Source organism: Artemia franciscana, chromosome 12 (assembly GCF_032884065.1).
Source record: "Artemia franciscana chromosome 12, ASM3288406v1, whole genome shotgun sequence".
In the NCBI taxonomy this organism is placed as follows: domain Eukaryota; kingdom Metazoa; phylum Arthropoda; class Branchiopoda; order Anostraca; family Artemiidae; genus Artemia; species Artemia franciscana.
The window spans coordinates 18,494,872-18,517,845 of NC_088874.1; the positions used below are offsets into that span (position 1 = coordinate 18,494,872).

At 32.7% G+C, this 22,974-nt stretch overlaps 1 protein-coding gene across 1 annotated transcript in view; it reads left to right on the plus strand.

Moving 5' to 3' along the window:
* Positions 1 to 3,432: 3,432 nt before the first annotated feature.
* The window catches only part of LOC136033798 (zinc metalloproteinase nas-7-like), a 45,028-nt gene continuing 25,486 nt past the window's right edge, over positions 3,433 to 22,974 (plus strand). Inside the window, exons 1-3 of the mRNA XM_065714711.1 lie at positions 3,433 to 3,550; positions 4,697 to 4,744; positions 20,180 to 20,335. Coding sequence (XP_065570783.1) covers positions 4,705 to 4,744; positions 20,180 to 20,335 — 196 coding nt within the window. The 5' untranslated portion in view covers positions 3,433 to 3,550; positions 4,697 to 4,704. The remainder of the gene's footprint in view (positions 3,551 to 4,696; positions 4,745 to 20,179; positions 20,336 to 22,974) is intronic.

The following is a 22,974-nucleotide window of genomic DNA, read 5'->3' on the forward strand; positions in this document are numbered from 1 at the left end:
AGGGTGCTTGAAAATTTCAAATAGAATGAGCCCCTTGTAAGTCTTAACTACCTCCCCTTCTATACGATTTGGTCAGGTAAAAAAAAAATATTGTTGAATAATGTTGTAACCTATGCGTCGCAGATATAAAATGATACATTCACTCAAGCTTTGGGGGGGATGATATAATTCATCAAAATTTTGGTTTTCTTTAAGGTTTTTAAATTACTGTAGTCCCTTCATATATACAAATATATTTGCATATATACAAATATATTGTATATATTTTGGGGTGGCGCTTCGCGCCACCCCAAAACCTAGTTGGTGGGGGCGCTTCACGCCCCCCCCCCCCAAGCCCCCCCCCAAGCCCCCCCCCCCCCGCGCGTAAGTCGTTACGCGCCATATTAGTTACGCGCCATTGTAGTTGTGTCCCTATGTCCCACCTGTGAATATAGATATATATATATATATATATATATATATATATATATATATATATATATATATATATATATATATATATATATATATATATATATATATATATATATATATATATATATATATATATATATATATATGTTTTTAACTACGTAAAACTTGCGAATATACAACATTCTTTGCTGTCCCATTGTCTGTGCATATAGATAGATTTTCAGGTTTACCGACTCTTGAACATGCAACATATAATGGTCCATGGGAAAACAATCCGTATTCAGATCTATACCTCATGATTCTAATGATTGCCCTTGAGCTTTGTTGATGGTGATTGCTAATCGACCATTCCCTGAGTCGCCATCGTCATTTATATATCCCCCTGTGCACCCCGGCGTCCCCTTTGTAGTTATGTCCCTGTGTCCCGGTCGTCATTTATATTCCCTTTGTCCCGGTCGTCATTTGTGTCCCGGTGTTCCAGTCTGTGATTTCTCTTTGAGTGTCCCGGGCGTCATTTATATTCCTTGTGTCCCGGTGTCCCGGTCGTCATTTATATCCCCCTGTGCCCCCCAGCGTCCCCATTGTAGTTGTGTCCCTGTGTCCCGGTCGTCATTTATATTCCCTGTGTCCCGGTCGTCATTTGTATCCCGGTGTCCCGGTCTGTATATACATTCGTTTTTTAGTTTTGTTTTTCTCCTTTATTTTTTTCCTTTTTTCTTTTTTTTCTTTTTTAGTTTATTTAGATTTTTAGGTTTTTTAGTTTTTTTATTAGTTTTTAGTTTTTTTGTAGTTTTTACAATTTTTTTAGTTTTTTTAGTTTTTTTTTTTACTTATGTCCTGGTCGTCATTTATACTCCCTGTGTCCCGGTCGTCATTTGTGTCTCGGTGCTTTGTTGATTGCTAATTTATATTATATTTATATTTATATTTTTTATATTTATTAATATTTTTTTAGTTTTCTTTTTCTCTTATTTTTCAGTTTTTTCCTTTTTTTTTAGTTTTTTCTTTTTTAGTTTTTTTTTGTTTTTTACCTTTTTTTAGTTTTTTTAGTTTTTTAGCTTTTTTAGTTTTTTTATTAGTTTTTAGTTTTTTTTTAGTTTTTGCCTTTTTTTAGTTTTTTCACTTTTTTTTAGTTTTTAGTTTTTTACCTTTTTTTATTTTTTTTTAGTTTTTTAGCTTTTTTAGTTTTTTTTTCTTTTTAGTTTTTTTTTGTAGTTTTTACCTTTTTTAGTTTTTTTTCTTCTTTTGTATTAGTGTGAAATAATTCAGACGTCATATGCGGACAAACACGACGTCACTCGACAGACAGACAGACAGACATAACCCACAAACAACTTATTTTTATATATATTTATTCATATTTTTTTAGTTTTCTTTTTCTCTTTTATTTTTCATTTTTTCCTTTTTTTTAGTTTTTTTCTTTTTTAGTTTTTAGTTTTTTTTTAGTTTTTTACCTTTTTTTAGTTTTTTTTAGTTTTTTTAGTTTTTTTAGCTTTTTTTAGTTTTTTTATTAGTTTTTATTTTTTTTTGTAGTTTTTGCCTTTTTTTATTTTTTTCAGTTTTTTTTTAGTTATTAGATTTTTACCTTTTTTTAGTTTTTTTTTAGTTTTTTAGCTTTTTTAGTTTTTTTTTTCTTTTTAGTTTTTTTTGTAGTTTTTACTTTTTTTAGTTTTTTTCTTCTTTTGTATTATTGTGAAATAATTCAGACGTCATATGCGGACAAACATGACGTCACCTGATCCACAGATCCACACACAGACAACTTATTTTTATATATATAGATTAGTCGTTTTTTGTTCTTTAAGCAGTTGAATGCAATTAATGTTCTTTAAGCCATTCAAAAATATTTGATTATTACAGCAAGTTCAATTTCTACTAAGCTTCAAACTTTTACTCCCTTGTCAAAATATATACAAATATTTTTGCAATTACCAGTTTTTTTCTCTTCAAGCTATTTCATGTATTTCTCCATACATGAAAATCTTCAATTTTTCCACATAAGTGTGACAAGGTCATTGCAATAAGGATGTATATAAAATTGACGTCACTCATATAAATGATTTTTTTCTTCCCCGAAATTAAGGCTCTTAATAAATTTTCTCGAACTTCCGATCTATATAAATTGTTTTTTTTTTTTGTTTTTTTTTTTTAGGGCAAAATATGCCAGGATGCTAAATTTCCAAAAAAATATGTAGTTGTTTTCGAGATAAAATACATACATAAAAAATAAATATACATTTAGTGCTCTTTTATAAAGATAGTATAATATATATATATATATATATATATATTATATATATATATATATATATATATATATATATATATATAAGGCGTTTCTCAGCACAAGATAAAAGAAAAATCACTAAACTAAAAACAAATAAAACCACCACCAATAACAATAAATACAATTGTGGCTACTGATCCACGTAGGGAAAAGAAGCTATTATAGTTTCTTCAATGAGAATATCAAAGCAACTGAGAAAAAAATTATAAAAACCGAAACTAAGTTAACTATTCTGTTATCTTATATATTGACACGGGGAATTTAGATATTGACCCAATTTATGATTATCTTTGAAAAATGAACCAGTAGTCAATAAGGGAATTAAAATTTTACGTAATCACCAGGGGACAAGACTACCTACTGGACCAAAAAGAGTTGCTTCAGTATTAGCTAACAAGAGGATTATTTCGCCCCGGTACTCAGCACATGGCAGGCTCCTATATAAGGATTCTTATTGTCGCTTGTCTTGTAACCGCAGTTAAATGATTATTCAAGCAAGTTCGATTTTTAACCACAATTTCCACTATTTCTAGTGGAACCACAATTTCTAGTTTTAGTATTGCGACCCCGCTTGGAAAATGATTCCCTTCCTGCAATTGCGTTTGCTTTTGCCATACTATAAATTATTTAAAATAAAAAATATACTCACCACATGTATGAATGTTTCAATTATGGATTACTGCCTAATAACTTTTGTTCTCGCATTTAAGAGAATATGCAGTTTTTTTTAAGAATCTTGGCACTGTAGTTATTTCGTAATTTAAATCATGGAACGTTTCTTTTAATGTACTTTTGTTCTGTGAATTTGTGAACCATCAAGTTCAAAATAAAAGTATTCGTTTGAAAAAGGTAAGTAAGGGGAAGTGGGATTTTCAGATTGCCCTCCTGTACCATCAGTACTTTCGTGATTTTGTTAATGTAGGCCTTTAATTGGGTTTTATTAATTGGGAGGCCATCGTATTTGCCATTTTTCTCTAAGGTCAATTTAAATTTAGTAAACTTTTATTCTTACACGAACAATAGATACCTGGAACAAGAACATCTATCTCCGTGTTACAGATATAAATATGTTAAAGGCTACTCTAATATTGTTGTAGCAAATAATTATTTTTTACTTATTTCTCTCTAACGATTTGAATTGTCGTTAGAGAAATTTTCAGAGAATTTTACAAAAAACAGCATTTTTTTAAGTAAAGAGTGAAGTTGAAACTTAAAACAACAAAAATTTTCATTTGTAGTCTATGCAACAAGTATTTATAAAACTAGCTCAAATGAACCGATTGAACATGTTTGTGAGTATTTGTAGGGCTATGAAAAACAAGAGCTTTTCTGAAAACATAAAACAACATAGTTTTCTTATACATGTAAAACATAAAGCGATTTGGAGATTTTTTATCGTGTAAAATTAAAGCAGCCCTGTTAGTTTTGCGCGGATTTTGTGTTTTCAGTAAAATCCTAGTTCTGTATAGTCCTACAAACATCGGGAAATGTCACCAGTCGATCAATTTTCTCTACTTTTGTAGTTATATCTTGTATAAGGTGCAAAGGAATAATTTTTGTTTGTCTCAAAAGTCAATTTTGCTCCTTACTTCAGTCAGAAAAACTCGTTTTTACTTAATTGCTTACCACGAATGGTTCGATTTCTGCAAGTATCATCACTAGCATTCGTCTACTCATTCAATTATTATTTAAATAAGCTTCAAATTTACAGGTACTGACTTATGGAGGAAGGTTTAAGTTTCATCCTCCAAAAATCCTATAATATCTACAGTTTGTTAATGCTTTCGTATAGTTTTCAAGCACCTTCCATGTTTTCTGTTATTTTAATGTTTAAATTTGTGACTATTGAAGATAAACTCATATTCTTAGAACGTTCCATGACCGATTTTCATAGTAAATCCCCAATCTTTGTTCTCTTTTGTTTTGTTTTCCAAGTCATCAGGACATGTGTAAATTAGTTTTCCTTGTTACTGTTAATATGTTATTTCTTTGCAGGACGCACGATGTTCCGGTTTTATTTCCTAGCCTTGTCTTTCCCATTTGGTAAGCCTTTTATTTGTTGTTAACAGCTTAAACCAATTAATCTCTAGTCCCGCTGTTAGTGCTAATTATTCTATTTATAGTGCCGCTTCTACTGCTAGCCCACTGCTGGTGTTACTCTTTGTTAAGAGATAAAGAGTACTTACTTATCTGTGTAGTTCTAGGAATTAAGGATTCTTATTAGTCAACTTGGTACTAATCACCTTGTAATGTATGTAAACAAATAAAACTGGAAAATTGCAATGTGGAAATACCAAGGACTATAGTATTTTCCTGCGACATCCGATCTATAGACTCATAATGTTAACTGTAAAAACTGGTTTTTCACCACAGGTGGATGCAGCAAAAATCGATGTTAAATTTTAAGCATTTCAATTGTACTTTCGCCATTCCTGTTTTATTTATAAGTAAAGCAAGATTATGGTTTAAAGGAGCACGATCGTCATATGTTAAATTCTTCTGTTCCAACGCCAGTCTTCGAATTCCAAGATTCTAGGGAATCGCTGGAAAACTTCTAGGGTTGTGGTTAGTGGGACTCACAGATCCAATCAAAAAAAAGGAAAAAAACAGAAAGGCTGTTAGTCAAAACTTGTATTCCAGACTGACTGGCACAGCCCTTTGACGGTTGGCTCCATTAACAGGCGACCTTTATGAGTAGAGTCATAAACATTCTCGCGACGATTGGAAAAAATAGGAAAGAGCTCAATATCTGTTCAACAATAAAATATATAATAATATCATATCCTTGCACTCAGATTTTGCACAACACGAATAACCTAATATCTTAAAACAAATGAAGCAAATTATAATATTGAGACAACTGGTTAAATTGTTAAAATTTCGTTTGTTTTATTTGTTTTGGCAAGCAGGGCCGGATTAAAGTCTTTGGCAGCCCTAGGCCGGAATATTTTTGGCGCCCCTAGGCCCAAGTAATTTACGGAAAAATCACCGTAAATCTGGGGATAGTGGAATCTCTGATTCGGTGAAAAGTAAAGAGAGAGGTGATGCCAAACCCTCAGCTGCCATTCTTGGGTACATCTGACAGTTCTTAAGTGGCTACCGAATTGCTATGTTATTTTAAATCGCTTTTCTGTGAATAGGCAGCGCAGCAGCAAAGTGCACTTGGCTCTTTGACGGTAAGTCACATTAGTCCAGTTTTCGTTAAGAAAAAAATCGCTCAGTGTTTCTTTTGCGTCCCTCGGCATAGTACGCCCCAATGTCGGGCGTAGTCGGCCTATGGGTAAATCCTGGTCTGCTGGCAAAACAGTGTGGTCTAAGAAAATATTCATGATCTAAAAAAAAAATCTAAAATACTTTCAACTACTTTAAGTTAACACATTGAAATATTTGGAGGTTTAGTCCCTAGACACTGGACATTTAAATTTTTGGCTACTTCCAAAATAAGAGATCTACCACACCGCTGTTGCTAATGATTTTTTTCTTTTTCTTTTCTTTTGTTAATGGGGATTTGAGTGTTTTTTTTTCTTTTTATTTCAGCCTTAAATTTTACATAAAGTTTACATAATAGGACAGACTGCAAAATAGACTATTCTGCTCAAAATAGTTGAAAGGTCCAATAAATATGCTTCCGGGGAATAGCAAGATCCTTAACAGCACCTGGGACAAGGATTGTAAACTATGCAAGTTGTCAATTGTTTACATATAGGTTTTGTAATGGAACAGGGGACTATATTTAAACCTAGGTGTCTAACCAGCTAGAAACTTTCAGAGATCATTCTTTGGGACAAGAGAATCGTGCATTTTGGCTGGAGTGGAGGGATTTCTTAAAGAACGTAAAAAAATTCTTTGTTCCTAAATATCTGTATTTCGATTGAGCTCTTACGAATCGTCTGCTAGATCGAAATTACCAGATTTTCCCGGAGCAAAAGACGTAGCAAAAGACGCTATGTGCACCTGATTTTTCAAATTCTTAACGATATCTCGACATGGCATAGGGGATCGAGTTGAAATTATGAGGAAGTATCGAGGGTCAAGTGGAAATTGAATTTTGGTCCGGGAAAGGGGTAGAGGTGAATTCACAGGCTCACCCAGTTCGTTGAAACTGTATGTCTGCAATATCTGGGGAACAACATGGGGGATGAATTTGGCATTTTCTGCCACTGTCAGAGAAATGAAGGGTCGGATAAAAGAAAATCAACTCTAGTCTTTGGGGGGAGGGGAAAGAACCAATATTCGTGTAAAGTTCACACATGAAACATATTTTTGAACCAGAAGTTCCTATAAGACTTGTAATTTATGCTCGTTTAAGGTGCAAGATCGATAAAAATTAGGATTAAGCCAACTGATCACTTAGTTTTTCCTAGTTTCCTCACCACTTTCTTAATGAAACGTTGATTAGCTCACATTGAGCCTCGAGTCAGTCTATATCATGCATCATAAATAACGAATAAGGTGCGTTTCAACCTCTGTCTTCTTCTAAAACTATTTAAGCTACCTTGCTCTACCTCTTTATTTATATATAGCATTGTTTTGGAGAACTTACAAATTTTAATTAATAAAAATTTCAGTCAGTCTCTTTCCACTTCGCAAATTATCTTCTTTGTCTACTCCTGGACCTGCATCTCCCCCTTTCTCGAAAATTCACCATCCGAACCTCTTTTTCCTTAGAAAACAAGTTTCTAAATGTGATATCGAGCAATGAGACTGAGCCCCTTTTGTTTTTGGTACTAACCCTGAGAAAATTTGTTAAGAGCCTTAATTTTGGTTCATAAGATATTCTCGCATAAAAAAAAACGATCTAGATAGGTCAGAAGCCTGAGAAAATTCGCTAAGAGCCTTAATTTGGGTTTTTGCAGATGACGTCATGTACTATGTTAGTACACTATATAAGTATTTCTTACAACAACATATAAGTATTTTCTCATATGATGTCATGTATATGATTAATATAATGCTGAGTTAAGCGAGACAATGAAAATCAACCTTGACAGTGAGAATCAAAACGTGTCAAAATTGAAATGATAGCGATGATTATTGGGTTTTGAATTTTGACATGGATAAGGTCATCAATGCTTACCACACCTTTGTTAAAAAAACAAAAGTTTGGCGACATGTATTTCGTAATGTCGAAAGACAAGCCGAGGTAAAACGAACTAAACAAATTGAAAATGATACCGATGATTCTTAGGTTTAGGATTTTGACATGGATAAGGTTATCAATACCTACCATACCTTTGAAAATCAAAAACCTGGACTAGATAAATCCTTGGAAAAAAAAGAAGTCTCTGTCCCGCCACCTGAACAATTAAAATAAATAGAGGTTCGGCGATGTGTCTTTAATAATGACAAAAGGCAAGCTAAGGCAAAAGAAAATATTTTTATCCCACGACCTGAAAAATTAAAAGAAACAAAGCTTCGGTGATGTGTCTTTCATAATAACAAAAGACAAGCCGAGGCAAAAGTTAAAGGTCCAATAAAAAAAACAACGTAATAGTTTATTTCCAAGTTTTTAGGGGGAGGTCCAGTTGCAACCCCTCCCAATCTTTGCCTCTTTGTTTGACACAATGTAATTCAAAAAGGCTTTTGTAGTGCTAGCATATTTTACAATCTTAAAGAACTTTTAACTTTTAAGTCTTTTTTGTCAATTGCAGGTTAATGTAGATTATACCGAGTGTGCCAAATAATGCGCGTAAAATCTTGTGCTTTGGGTTAGAATAAGAAGCTCATCACTTGTTTTAACAACGCACTGTTCTACCCAAACAGACACCTGATAGTCCCTGGGGCGAAGAGGGGTATTGCTGCAAATACTTTTCGATGGTATTACATAAAGATACATAAAGGATCGATATAGTCTATATATATATATATATATATATATATATATATATATATATATATATATATATATATATATATATATATATCTTCTATATATATAAAAATAAGTTGTCTGTCTGTGGATGGATGGATGGATGTGTCAGGTGACGTCACCTGAAAAAACTGGATTAGGTGACGTCAAAACTGAAAAAACTAAAAAAAAGGCAAAAACTACAAAAAAAACTAAAAACTAATAAAAAAAATAAAAAAGCTAAAAAACTAAAAAAACTATAAAGGTAAAAACCAATAAAAAACTAAAAAAAAAAACTGAAAAAACTAAAAAAAGGCAAAAACTACAAAAAAAAACTAAAAACTAATAAAAAAAGTAAAAAAGCTAAAAAACTAAAAAAACTAAAAAAACTAAAAAAAGGTAAAAAACTAAAAAAAATAAAAAATAAAAAAAAACTAAAAAAAAGGAAAAAACTGAAAAATAAGCTAAAATAAAGGTAAAAACCAATAAAAAACTAAAAAAAAAGGAAAAAACTAATAAATGACGACACTCAAAGAGAAAGCGACCAGGACAAAAGGAATGTTCGATTAGCAATCAACAAAGCACCGGGACACAGGGAGTATAAATGACGACCAGGACATAAGTAAAAAAAAAAAAAACTATCTATATATATAAAAATAAGTTGTCTGTGGATCTGTGGATCGTGGATCAGGTGACGTCACCTGAAAAAACTGGATCAGGTGACGTCAAAACTGAAAAAACTAAAAAAAGGCAAAAACTACAAAAAAAACTAAAAACTAATAAAAAAAATAAAAAAGCTAAAAAACTAAAAAAACTAAAAAAAGGCAAAAACTACAAAAAAAACTAAAAACTAATAAAAAAGCTAAAAAACTAAAAAAACTAAAAAAAAGGCAAAAACTACAAAAAAACTAAAAACTAATAAAAAAAATAAAAAAGCTAAAAAACTAAAAAAACTAAAAAAACTAAAAAAAGGTAAAAAACTAAAAAAACTAAAAACTAAAAAAAAACTAAAAAAGGTAAAAACTAAAAGAACTAAAAAAGAAAAAAATAAATGACGACACTCAAAGAGAAAGCGACCAGGACAAAAGGAATGTTCGATTAGCAATCAACAAAGCACCGGGACACAGGGAGTATAAATGACGACCAGGACACAAGTAAAAAAAAAAATTAACAAAACTAAAAAGAAGGTAAAAACTACAAAAAAACTAAAAAGAAAAAAAAACTAAAAACTAATAAAAAAACTAAAAAATCTAAAAATCTAAATAAACTAAAAAAGAAAAAAAAAGGAAAAAAATAAAGGAGAAAAACAAAACTAAAAAACGAATGTATATACAGACCGGTACACCGGGATACAAATGACGACCGGGACACAGGGAATATAAATAACGACCGGGACACAGGGACACAACTACAACGGGGACACCGGGGGAAACAGGGGGATATAAATGACGACCGGGACAAAAAAACTAAAAAGAAATAAAAACTAAAAACTAATAAAAAAAACTAAAAAATCTAAAAATCTAAATAAGCTAAAAAAGAAAAAAAAAGGAAAAAAATAAAGGAGAAAAACAAAACTAAAAAACGAATGTATATACAGACCGGGACACCGGGATACAAATGATGACCGGGACCCGGGACACAGGGAATATAAATGACGACCGGGACACAGGGACACAACTACAACGGGGACACCGGGGGAAACAGGGGGATGTAAATGACGACCGGGACACCGGGACAGGGAATGGTCGATTAGCAATCACCATCAACAAAGCTCAAGGGCAATCATTAGAATCATGAGGTATAGATCTGAATACAGATTGTTTTCCCATGGACCATTATATGTTGCATGTTCAAGAGTCGGTAAACCTGACAATCTATTTATATGCAAAGACAATGGGACAGCAAAGAATGTTGTATATTCGCAAGTTTTACGTAGTTAAAACCATATATATATATATATATCTATATTCACAGGTGGGACATAGGGACACAACTACAATGGCGCGTAACTATTATGGCGCGTAACGACTTACGCGCGCGGGGGGGCTTGGGGGGGCGCGAAGCGCCCCCACCAACTAGGTGTTGGGGTGGCGCGAAGCGCCACCCCAACAGCTAGTATATATATATATATATATATATATATATATATATATATATATATATATATATATATATATATATATATATATATATATATATATATATATATATATATATATATATATATATATATATATATATATATATATATATATATATATATATATATATATATATATATATATATATATCTATATATATAAAAATAAGTTGTCTGTCTGTCTGTGGATGGATCAGGTGACGTCACCTGAAAAAACTGGATCAGGTGACGTCAAAACTGAAAAAACTAAAAAAGGCAAAAACTACAAAAAAAACTAAAAACTAATAAAAAAAATAAAAAAGCTAAAAAACTAAAAAAACTAAAAAAAGGCAAAAACTACAAAAAAAACTAAAAACTAATAAAAAAGCTAAAAAACTAAAAAAACTAAAAAAAGGCAAAAACTACAAAAAAAAAACTAAAAACTAATAAAAAAAATAAAAAAGCTAAAAAACTAAAAAAACTAAAAAAACTAAAAAAAAGGTAAAAAACGAAAAAAACTAAAAACTAAAAAAAGAGGAAAAAACTGAAAAATAAGCTAAAATAAAGGTAAAAACCAATAAAAAACTAAAAAAAAAAACTGAAAAAACTAAAAAAAGGCAAAAACTACAAAAAAAACTAAAAACTAATAAAAAAAGTAAAAAAGCTAAAAAACTAAAAAAACTAAAAAAACTAAAAAAAGGTAAAAAACTAAAAAAAATAAAAAATAAAAAAAAACTAAAAAAAAGGAAAAAACTGAAAAATAAGCTAAAATAAAGGTAAAAACCAATAAAAAACTAAAAAGAAAAAAAGGAAAAAACTAAAAAAAATTTTCATCTAAAAAACTAAAAAAAACTAAAAAAGGTAAAAACTAAAAGAACTAAAAAAGAAAAAAATAAATGACGAAACTCAAAGAGAAAGCGACCAGGACAAAAAGAATGTTCGATTAGCAATCAACAAAGCACCGGGACACAGGGAGTATAAATGACGACCAGGACATAAGTAAAAAAAAAAAACTATCTATATATATAAAAATAAGTTGTCTGTGGATCTGTGGATCGTGGATCAGGTGACGTCACCTGAAAAAACTGGATCAGGTGACGTCAAAACTGAAAAAACTAAAAAAAGGCAAAAACTACAAAAAAACTAAAAACTAATAAAAAAATAAAAAAGCTAAAAAACTAAAAAAACTAAAAAAAGGCAAAAACTACAAAAAAAACTAAAAACTAATAAAAAAGATAAAAAACTAAAAAAAACTAAAAAAAGGCAAAAACTACAAAAAAAACTAAAAACTAATAAAAAAAATAAAAAAGCTAAAAAACTAAAAAAACTAAAAAAACTAAAAAAAGGTAAAAAACTAAAAAAACTAAAAACTAAAAAAAACTAAAAAAAAGAAAAAACTGAAAAATAAGCTAAAATAAAGGTAAAAACCAATAAAAAACTAAAAAAAAAACTGAAAAAACTAAAAAAAGGCAAAAACTACAAAAAAACTAAAAACTAATAAAAAAAGTAAAAAAGCTAAAAAACTAAAAAAACTAAAAAAAACTAAAAAAATAAAAAAAGGTAAAAAACTAAAAAAAATAAAAAATAAAAAAAAACTAAAAAAAAGGAAAAAACTGAAAAATAAGCTAACATAAAGGTAAAAACCAATAAAAAACTAAAAAGAAAAAAAGGAAAAAACTAAAAAAAAATTTCATCTAAAAAACTAAAAAAGGTAAAAACTAAAAGAACTAAAAAATAAAAAAATAAATGACGACACTCAAAGAGAAAGCGACCAGGACAAAAGGAATGTTCGATTAGCAATCAACAAAGCACCGGGACACAGGGAGTATAAATGACGACCAGGACATAAGTAAAAAAAAAAATTAACAAAACTAAAAAGAAGTTAAAAACTACAAAAAAACTAAAAAGAAAAAAAAACTAAAAACTAATAAAAAAACTAAAAAATCTAAAAATCTAAATAAACTAAAAAAGAAAAAAAAGGAAAAAAATAAAGGAGAAAAACAAAACTAAAAAACGAATGTATATACAGACCGGTACACCGGGATACAAATGACGACCGGGACACAGGGAATATAAATGACGACCGGGACACAGGGACACAACTACAACGGGGACACCGGGGGAAACAGGGGGATGTAAATGACGACCGGGACACCGGGACAGGGAATGGTCGATTAGCAATCACCATCAACAAAGCTCAAGGGCAATCATTAGAATCATGAGGTATAGATCTGAATACAGATTGTTTTCCCATGGACCATTATATGTTGCATGTTCAAGAGTCGGTAAACCTGACAATCTATTTATATGCAAAGACAATGGGACAGCAAAGAATGTTGTATATTCGCAAGTTTTACGTAGTTAAAACCACAACTACAATGGCGCGTAACTATTATGGCGCGTAACGACTTACGCGCGCGGGGGGGCTTGGGGGGGGCGCGAAGCGCCCCCACCAACTAGGTGTTGGGGTGGCGCGAAGCGCCACCCCAACAGCTAGTATATATATATCTATATATATAAAAATAAGTTGTCTGTCTGTGGATCTGTGGATCAGGTGACGTCATGTTTCTGTGTCGGCTGACGTCATGAAATTAGTTGTCGTCATTTTTGCTTTGACGGTGACGTCATTCAAGTTATATAAGACATATGCTCACGTAGAAATCTATTAATGTTTAAGTTTACAATGACTGATGAAGATGCTCAAAGAGTCTATGCCAAAAAACTTGCTGCTGATAGTTCCTCGACACGCTTTCTTTTCTGACTTTCTCTATCAGCAGCAAGTTTTTTTGGCATAGACTCTTTGAGCATCTTCATCAGTCATTGTAAACTTAAACATTAATAGATTTCTACGTGAACATATGTCTTATATAACTTGAATGACGTCACCGTCAAAGCAAAAATGACGGCAACTAATTTCATGACTTAATTTCAGAACTTAATTTCTGTGTTGACTGACGTCATGAAATTAGTTGTAGTCATTTTTGTTATGACGATGCTTAGTATATTGTAAAACACATTAATTTGGTTAATAATATACCATTTAAAACACCAAAAAGAACATGCTGGAGTAGTCACTCGGTGAGTGAGGGTGTCAGAACGGAGAATGAAGGTCCCAGGTTCAAATCCTGGTTAGGCTAAAAAAGGTAAAAATCTAAAAACTAAAAAAAAAACTGAAAAAACTAAAAAAGGCAAAAACTAAAAAAAAAAACTAAAAACTAATAAAAAAAAATTAAGAATAAAAATAAAAAAAAATAAAAAAGATAAAAACTAAAAAAAAAGTAAAAAGAAAAAACGAAAAAAAACTAAAAAAGCTAAAAAAAGGTAAAAACCAATAAAAAACTGAAAAGAAAAAAAGGAATAAAACTAAAAAAATTTTCATCTAAAAAACTAAAAAAAAACTAAAAAAGGTAAAAACTAAAAGAACTAATATAAATGACGATGGCGACTCAGGGAATGGTCGATTAGCAATCACCATCAACAAAGCTCAAGGGCAATCATTAGAATCATGAGGTATAGATCTGAATACGGATTGTTTTCCCATTGACCATTATATGTTGCATGTTCAAGAGTCGGTAAACCTGACAATCTATTTATATGCACAGACAATGGGACAGCAAAGAATGTTGTATATTCGCAAGTTTTACGTAGTTAAAAACACACACATATATATATATATATATATATATATATATATATATATATATATATATATATATATATATATATATATATATATATATATATATATATATATATATATATTTATATATCTATATTCACAGGTGGGACATAGGGACACAACTACAATGGCGCGTAACTAATATGGCGCGTAACGACCTACGCGAGCGGGGGGGCTTGGGGGGGGGGCGCGAAGCGCCCCCACCAACTAGGTGTTGGGGTGGCGCGAAGCGCCACCCCAACATATATATATAAAAATAAGTTGTCTCTCTGTTATGTCTGTTACATTTTGTCTCTTAATCGGCTTGCTTGAATAATCAAATATCTTTGAAAAGACTACAGTATTAAAAGAGATTGAATTTCTTAAAGAGTAAAAAGCTGGGAACTTCAAAAATCTATCTATCTATATATATAAATAAATTGTCTGTCTGTTATGTCTGTTACACTTTGTAAGTGTAAGTGTATATATATAGATGTCCCGGTGTCCCGGTCGTCATTTGGGTCTCGATGTCCCGGTGTGTAATTTCGTCAATCAACAAACATGACGTCAGTCGACACACATACATGACGTCACCCGACACACACACACACAGACAACTTATCTATCTATGACGAAATTACACACCGGGACATCGAGACACAAATGACGACCGGGACACCGGGACATAGGGAATATAAATAACGACCGGGACACTCAAAGAGAAAGCGACCGGGACACAAGGAATGTTCGATTAGCAATCACCATCAACAAACCACCCGGACACAAATGACGACCGGGATGTGGGGAATATAAATGACGACCAGGACACTCAAAGAGAAATCACACACCGGGACACCGGAACACAAATGACGACCGGGATAAAATGACGACCGGGACACCGCAACACAGGGAATATAAATGACGACAGCGACACTCAAAGAGAAATTACAGACTGGGACACCGAGACACAACTGACGACCGGGACACAGGGAAACAACAACAACGGGGACGCCGGGGGGCACAGGATGATATATAAATGACGATAGGGACACAGGGAATGTTCGATTAGCAATCACCATCAACAAAGCTCAAGGGTAATCATTAGAATGACGACCAGGACGCTCAAAGAGAAACTACAGACCGGGACACCGGAACACAAATGACGACCGGGACAAAAATGACGACCGGGACACCACGACACAGGGAATATAAATGACGACCGCGACACTCAAAGAGAAATTACAGACTGGGACAACGGGACACAAATGACGACCGGGACACAGGGAAGCAACAACAACAGGGACGCCGGGGGGCACAGGGGGATATATAAATGACGACAGGGACACAGGGAATGTTCGATTAGCAATCACCATCAACAAAGCTCAAGGGCAATCATTAGAATAATGAGGTAACAATGACACAACTACAATGGCGCGTAACTAATATGGTGCGTAACGACTTACACGTGCGGGGGGGGGCTTGGGGGGTGCAAAGCGCCCCCACCAACTAGGTGTTGGGGTGGCGCGAAGCGCCACCCCAACAGCTAGTTTTTTATAAATGGGGACTATGTCTAGTCTATTTAATCATAAACGGGGATAATATACTTGGCTGAAACCTTGTAAAGAACAAGCCATGGTACATATTGGACTTGGTTAGCTGCCTAATTCTCTGAACTTCGTCTCTTACTATTCCAAACAAGAAAAAAGCCCTAGGCTTTTTCTTGTTTGTGATTTTTAAATTATCCAGGTTGTATCGGTAGCTAGCAACCTAGTAAGAGACAAAGAAGCTCCATAGAAAAAAATTAAATAGCCCATTACTGTAGAGTCAAATCGAAAAACCCAGTGCATTATGCATCGAAGGCATCCTCAATCTTTTATAATTTCTTTATAAGTGAGCAACAATTGTTTATGTATTTATGTGTGTATTTACTTTTTCTTGAAACCGGCTCCATATTTTTTGGGAAATTTTTTATCCAGGGACCTTCTGGCCTAAATAAACGATCTAGATAAGTCAGAAGTGTGAGAAAATTCGTTAAGAGCCTTAATTATGTAATTACTATGTAATTACACCTAGTTGGCGGGGCGCTTCGCGCCCCTCTTTTTGTCCCGGTCGTCATTTATATCCCCCTGTTTCCCCCGGTGTCCCCGTTGTAGTTGTGTCCCTGTGTCCCGGTCGTCATTTATATTCCCTGTGTCCCGGTCGTCATTTTTTTAGTTTTTTTAGTTTTTTAGCTTTTTTACTTTTTTTATTAGTTTTTAGTTTTTTTGTAGTTTTTGCCTTTTTTTAGTTTTTTCAGTTTTTTTTTTTAGTTTTTTATTGGTTTTTACCTTTATTTTAGCTTATTTTTCAGTTTTTTCCTTTTTTTTAGTTTTTTTTAGTTTTTAGTTTTTTTAGTTTTTTACCTTTTTTTAGTTTTTTTAGTTTTTTTAGTTTTTTAGCTTTTTTATTTTTTTTTATTAGTTTTTAGTTTTTTTTGTAGTTTTTGCCTTTTTTTTAGTTTTTTTAGTTTTTTAGCTTTTTTATTAGTTTTTAGTTTTTTTTGTAGTTTTTGCCTTTTTTTAGTTTGACAACTTATTTTTATATATATAGATAGTTTTTTTTTTTTACTTATGTCCTGGTCGTCATTTATACTCCCTGTGTCCCGGTGCTTTGTTGATTGCTAATCGAACATTCCTTTTGTCCTGGTCGCTTTCTCTTTGAGTGTCGTCATTTATTAGTTTTTTCCTTTTTTTCTTTTTAGTTTTTTATTGGTTTTTACCTTTATTTTAGCTTATTTTTCAGTTTTTTCCTTTTTTTTAGTTTTTTTTTATTTTTTATTTTTTTTAGTTTTTTACCTTTTTTTAGTTTTTTTAGTTTTTTTAGTTTTTTAGCTTTTTTACTTTTTTTATTAGTTTTTAGTTTTTTTTTGTAGTTTTTGCCTTTTTTTAGTTTTTTCAGTTTTTTTTTTAGTTTTTTATTGGTTTTTACCTTTATAGTTTTTTTAGTTTTTTAGCTTTTTTATTTTTTTTATTAGTTTTTAGTTTTTTTTGTAGTTTTTGCCTTTTTTTAGTTTTTTCAGTTTTGACGTCACCTGATCCAGTTTTTTCAGGTGACGTCACCTGACACATCCATCCACACATCCACAGACAGACAGACAACTTATTTTTATATATATAGATATATATATATATATATATATATATATATATATGTTTTTAACTACGTAAAACTTGCGAATATACAACATTCTTCGATGTCCCATTGTCTGTGCACATAAATAGATTGTCAGGTTTACCGACTCTTGAACGTGCAACATAAAATTGTCCATGGGAAAAACAATCCGTATTCAGATCTATATCTCATTATTCTAATGATTGCCCTTGAGCTTTGTTGATGGTGATCTCTAATCGAACATTCCCTGTGTCCCGGTCGTCATTTATATTCCCAGTATCCCGGTCGTCATTTGTGTCCCAGTTTTCCAGTCTGTAATTTCTCTTTGAGCGTCCCATTCGTCAGTTATATTCCCCGTGTCCCGGTCGTCATTTGTGTCCCGGTATCTCGATCTGTAATTTCTCTTTGAGTGTCCCGGTTGTCATTTATATTCCCTGTGTCCCGGCTTTTAGTTTTCTTTTTCTCCCTTATTTTTCAGTTTTTTTTAGTTTTTTTTCTGCAGTTTTTAGTTTTTTTTATTTTTTTTGTTAGTTTTTATTTTTTTTTCTTTTTAGTTTTTTTTTGTAGTTTTTACCTTTTTATAGTTTTTTTAGTTTTTTTTCTTTTTTAGGTTTTAGTTTTTTTACCTTTTTTTGTTTTTTTTTAGTTTTTTAGCTTTATTAGTTTTTTTAGTATTTTCTTTTTAGTTTTTTTTTGTAGTTTTTACCTTTTTTAGTGTTTTTTCTTCTTTTGTATTAATGCCAAAGCCAAGGTTCAAACCTGGAGCCTCTCGGACCTAGAACCTGAAACATAACGCTTTACCAACTCAGCTACTTCGGCTTGAATACATTCGTTTTGAGCAGCTTTCTCGGGTGTTGCCATTGTAGGTTCTTCAGTCATTTTACAATTAGAAATTTCTCTTTCAACGATCTTCCTACAATTAAAAATTTTTCTTTGAACGATATTCTTAAATACCTGTGTCGTGGTCGTCACTTATATTCCCTGTGTCCCGGTCGTCATTTGTGTCCCGGTATCCGTGTCCCTGTGTTCCGGTCCTGATTTGTGTCCGGGTGTCCCAGTCTGTGATTTCTCTTCGAGTGTCCCGGTCGTCATTTATATTCCCTCTGTCCCGGTCGTCATTTGTGTCCCGGTCTTTAATTTTGCTTTGAGTGTTTTTTTCGTTTTAGTTTTTTTTTAGTTTTTTACCTTTTTTCAGTTTTCTTTTTCTTCTTTATTTTTCAGCGTCACTATGAAATACATATCGCCGAACCTTTGTTTTTTTAACTAAAATCTGGTAGGCATTGATGACCTTATCCAAGTAAAAATCCCAAACCCAATCATCATCGCTATCATTTTCAGTTTTGATATGTTTTGACTCTCGCTGTCCAGGTGGATTTTCATCTAACTGCGCAGTTTTGCGTTCTTTAGCCGCAAGCCTGTTTTCTCACTCTTCTTGTGATTCCTCGGCACGCTTTCTTTTCTTACTTTCTCTATAAGCCGTAAGTTTTTTGGCATAGACTCTTTGAGCAGCTTCCTCGGCTGTTGCCATTGTAGGTTTTTCAGTCATTTTACAATTAAACATTTTTCCGTCCACGATCTTCTTCCAATTAAAAGTTTGTCTTTGAACGATTTTCTTAAATACTTTTAATGACGTCATCGTCATAACAAACATGACTACAACTAACTTCATGACAACATGATGACATGACGTCACTCGACAGACCCACAGACAAACAACTTATTTTTACGTATATAGATATAAGTGACGCATTTAAAAATACATTTGAAAAGCAGATATACATCATATTTGCTTCAGTAGTGGTTGTATCGTTTTCAGTGTCTATAATCCAGGCAAAATTACAAAAGAAACAAATGATTAACAAGAAAAAATCATATGGTTGACATCATATTTATGAGTACATTTCAAAAGAATGAATTATATCATTTACGTCATAGTACATTTCAAGAGAATGAATTATATGTAAATGTGTCGTTTTTATATCTTGACGCATAAGATATTACAAAGGAACATAGCTAAGTTTAAAATATCATGTGTAACTAGTGTATTTACAAAAGGCATTTTAAGCAGTTTCATAATTCTTAGAGGAAGTATAATAAGTAAAATGAGCAATTATAATGCCTAAAGGCAAATGAAGAATCTGGACCATCAAGCGTGACAAGACCAGCCTGATCTGACCGGGTCTGACCAATCCGAGAGGTTAAGGTAAAGGGTACTGAAAAAAGTATAAGTAGTGATAAACGAAATGAAGATACAATCAGAATACTTGCGTCAGCAAAAATTATAACGAGTCATAAACAAAAGTGAATCACTAAGTAATATCCGGTTCGAAGATAATTGCAAGAAAGAATTAAAACAAGTCAAAACAATAGTGAAGATAAAAAAAATTTTATCTTAATTCTCAGTTCCGAATCTCTAATGAGAATAAGGAGTACTAAAAACTTCAGCGTTTTAAGCAAGGTATTGAGGAGAGGGCATCTTCCCTCATATACGCAATAATTTCTGTTAGTTTTGTGTCCTTATGTTACTCTTTACTTTCAGTTGAAAAAATTGTTTTGTTTTTATTTAATTACCAGTTAGAAGGAGGCGATATGGCATGAACAGTCCTGTATCTCCTTTCCGTGGGAGGTTTTGGGGTAGAAAACAAAACACAAGCAGGGCTCAACAATTTTTAGCATTTTTAGTGATTACTTTTCTTTATTTAGGAGAGAAATTGAACAAAAAACAGTATTATTGGGAGCAAGGACCCTACTTCCAAGGAGATATCAGATTGACTGAGGAGCAGACGAAGAATGGGCTCGTTGATGAACAATACAGATGGACGGGAGCCACAGTTCCGTACGTCATAACTGGAAACTTTAGTAAGTACTTTGATTAAAGATCTCTCCAAAAAATTAGTTTTAAACTAATTGCTTTTAAATAGCCTTAAGAGCATCAAACACGTGTACGTAAAGCCCTTGACTGTAAAAGATAATGTGCAAAAGCAGACATACAAACATTGGTGGAAATCTTCTTAGGAGCAGTAGAGGGCTCTATGCAATTTTATATGATCCATAAGAAAGGAAACTCAAGTTCAGTTCAAAGGAAATAGTATTTTTGACCAAAGCCATAAAGTTAATTATGAAAACCTAAATAAAAGCATTGGTTTTAATAATTGTTTTCCTACCCCCTTTTTTACTTTTGCTTAACTTTAGGGCAGACACCTGCATTTTTTTTTTCAAAGAGAGCGTAATATGTATATACAATAATATGTATATACATTAAAAAAAAAAACTAGTCAACATGTTAACTCTGCGTAAACTGTGTTAAAATCAATAGCAAAAAGTTTAATTGAAAAGACTACCTGCTTTGAGATATTTTCAGGTCGGATCTAAATAAATTAAGATTTATGAATTAGACTCTGGATTTTTATATCATCTCCCGCCATAGCTTTAAAAACATCCTTTTTTGGTATTTTTATTGAAGATTTTTAGATTTTTAAACCACCTTTTGCTTTGGCATCACTAAATTTTGATGGATTGGATTGAAGCTTGTGTTTTTAGTTTATGGATTCTCTTGAGCATGGCTGAAGTCTTAATGTCTGAATAAATGATTAAATAAAAAAAAACTTTTTTCAAATGAAACTATGAAGCAACATTTCAACTTTAGCATAAAGAGCGGGGTGTTGAGGAGGCTGCCCTCCTTATGTATAGAATAACTTTTGTTCGTTTTAAGTTTTAATGTGCTCCATACTTTCGGTTGAAAAAAAGATGTTTTTTTGTTTCTTTTTCGAATAACGGCAGAAAATTCCAGCTGCCGTAAGTTTCCATGGAAACTTACTCTTGCATCGAATCCTCTCCAGAAAATTTCCCCAAAATAATTCCATCCTTGCTGAAAATTATCGTCAGAAGATTTCTTGTGGGTGGTTCCGCCTGAAAAATTATCCTTAGCATAGTTTCATCTGAAAAAAAGACTTTTTTTTACGTAATTTCTGATCGTTCATCAGATCATGCTAGATATCTTTCCCTCTGTGAAGTTTTTTCTGGAACGACTCACATTCTTTCCGTAAAAAAACTCCCCCTCCACAGACCCCCCCCCCCCGGAATAATGTCTCCTTACTTCTCAACAGCAAATACTATATGTAGACAATGTGCACATTTCACAACTTACAGTCCTTCCCCTGGAGCTCTTGGGGTAATGTCATCCCAAGGCATAGTTATTGAACCTTTCAATTAAGCTGATCAAAGTGGTTATCTAAAAATTTTGATCGGACGCCTTTGGGAAAAAAGGGACGTGGTAGGGGGGCTAGTTGCCCTCCAACTTTTTTGGTCACTTGAAAAAGGTACTAAAACTTTTAGTTTCCGTTCAAATGAGCACTTTCTTGATCTTGTAGGAACCATGGTTCGACACGATCACTCGTGGGAAAAATGGAAAAGAAAGCAACAAAAATAATGACGAAGACCACACTGCCTTTCCATAATACAACAACAAAAGAGAGAATAATGAGGACTTTTTTCCCAAGACAGTGAACCAACAAAACCTATTTGAATATTTCGGCCTTATATCTAAGGGCCGTCTTCAGCAAAGAAAATAACATTACTTTTTAACGAAAAGTTCAGCCAAGACTTGGCTGAACTTTGAGCAAGACTTTTGGCAAGACTTGGCATGCATCCAAGATTTTTTTTCTGGCAAAATAATGCAAAATTCCACTAAATCTGATGGTTCGGTTATCATTAAGATTCCTTAAATTTCTGGGTGTGTTCCCCCCCCCACTTTTCGAAAATCAGGCAAATTTTCTGAGACTCATAGCTTCTGATGGTTAACACTAAACCTAATTAGATCTACGTCGCATGGGCAACGTTGGGTGTTGCAGCAACCACGTTCGGCTTCGCCAAGTAAAGTGTTGCGAGAGCAACACTTTGGTTTTGTTTCCTCGCTTCGATTAAACGCTGAAGTTGTTAATCTGTGAGGATCTTAAAATAAATACTAGGTACACCAAGTCGCAAAAGTTACAAATCCCTTATTGCAACTAGCGAAAGTTGCAAAGCCCTCATTGCCGAAGATGATTATGACCTAACAGCCGACCGTTACTTAAAATTCCCCTACATGCCTCACAATTGATATCGGCCTATTTTTGGTTTCAGTGTGTACCTTACTACTGAAAATGTCAACCCCTTTAAACTTTCAAACTGGTATATCTCATGAAGGAATTTTTCTACCAAGAAAATGGATGACATATACCTTAATCAGCTCATTAAGAGATAAAACATAATAGGATAGGCATCAAGAGATAAAACATAAATATCTTTAATCTTAAGGAGGTCAAGAGCAGTGTGTGTAGCCTACTGGAGAATTCTCGTCGCTTTTCTTTTGTTCTTTTGTCCGAAAGAACAAAAGAACATGCATCCAGGTTGTCAAAAGGGCATATCTAAAATGTCTCGGGAACGATTGACGATGTCGATTTGAGACTTCCAGGGAATATCGAGGGTGGTAAAAGCTGAAATGACATTATCGCCTTTAA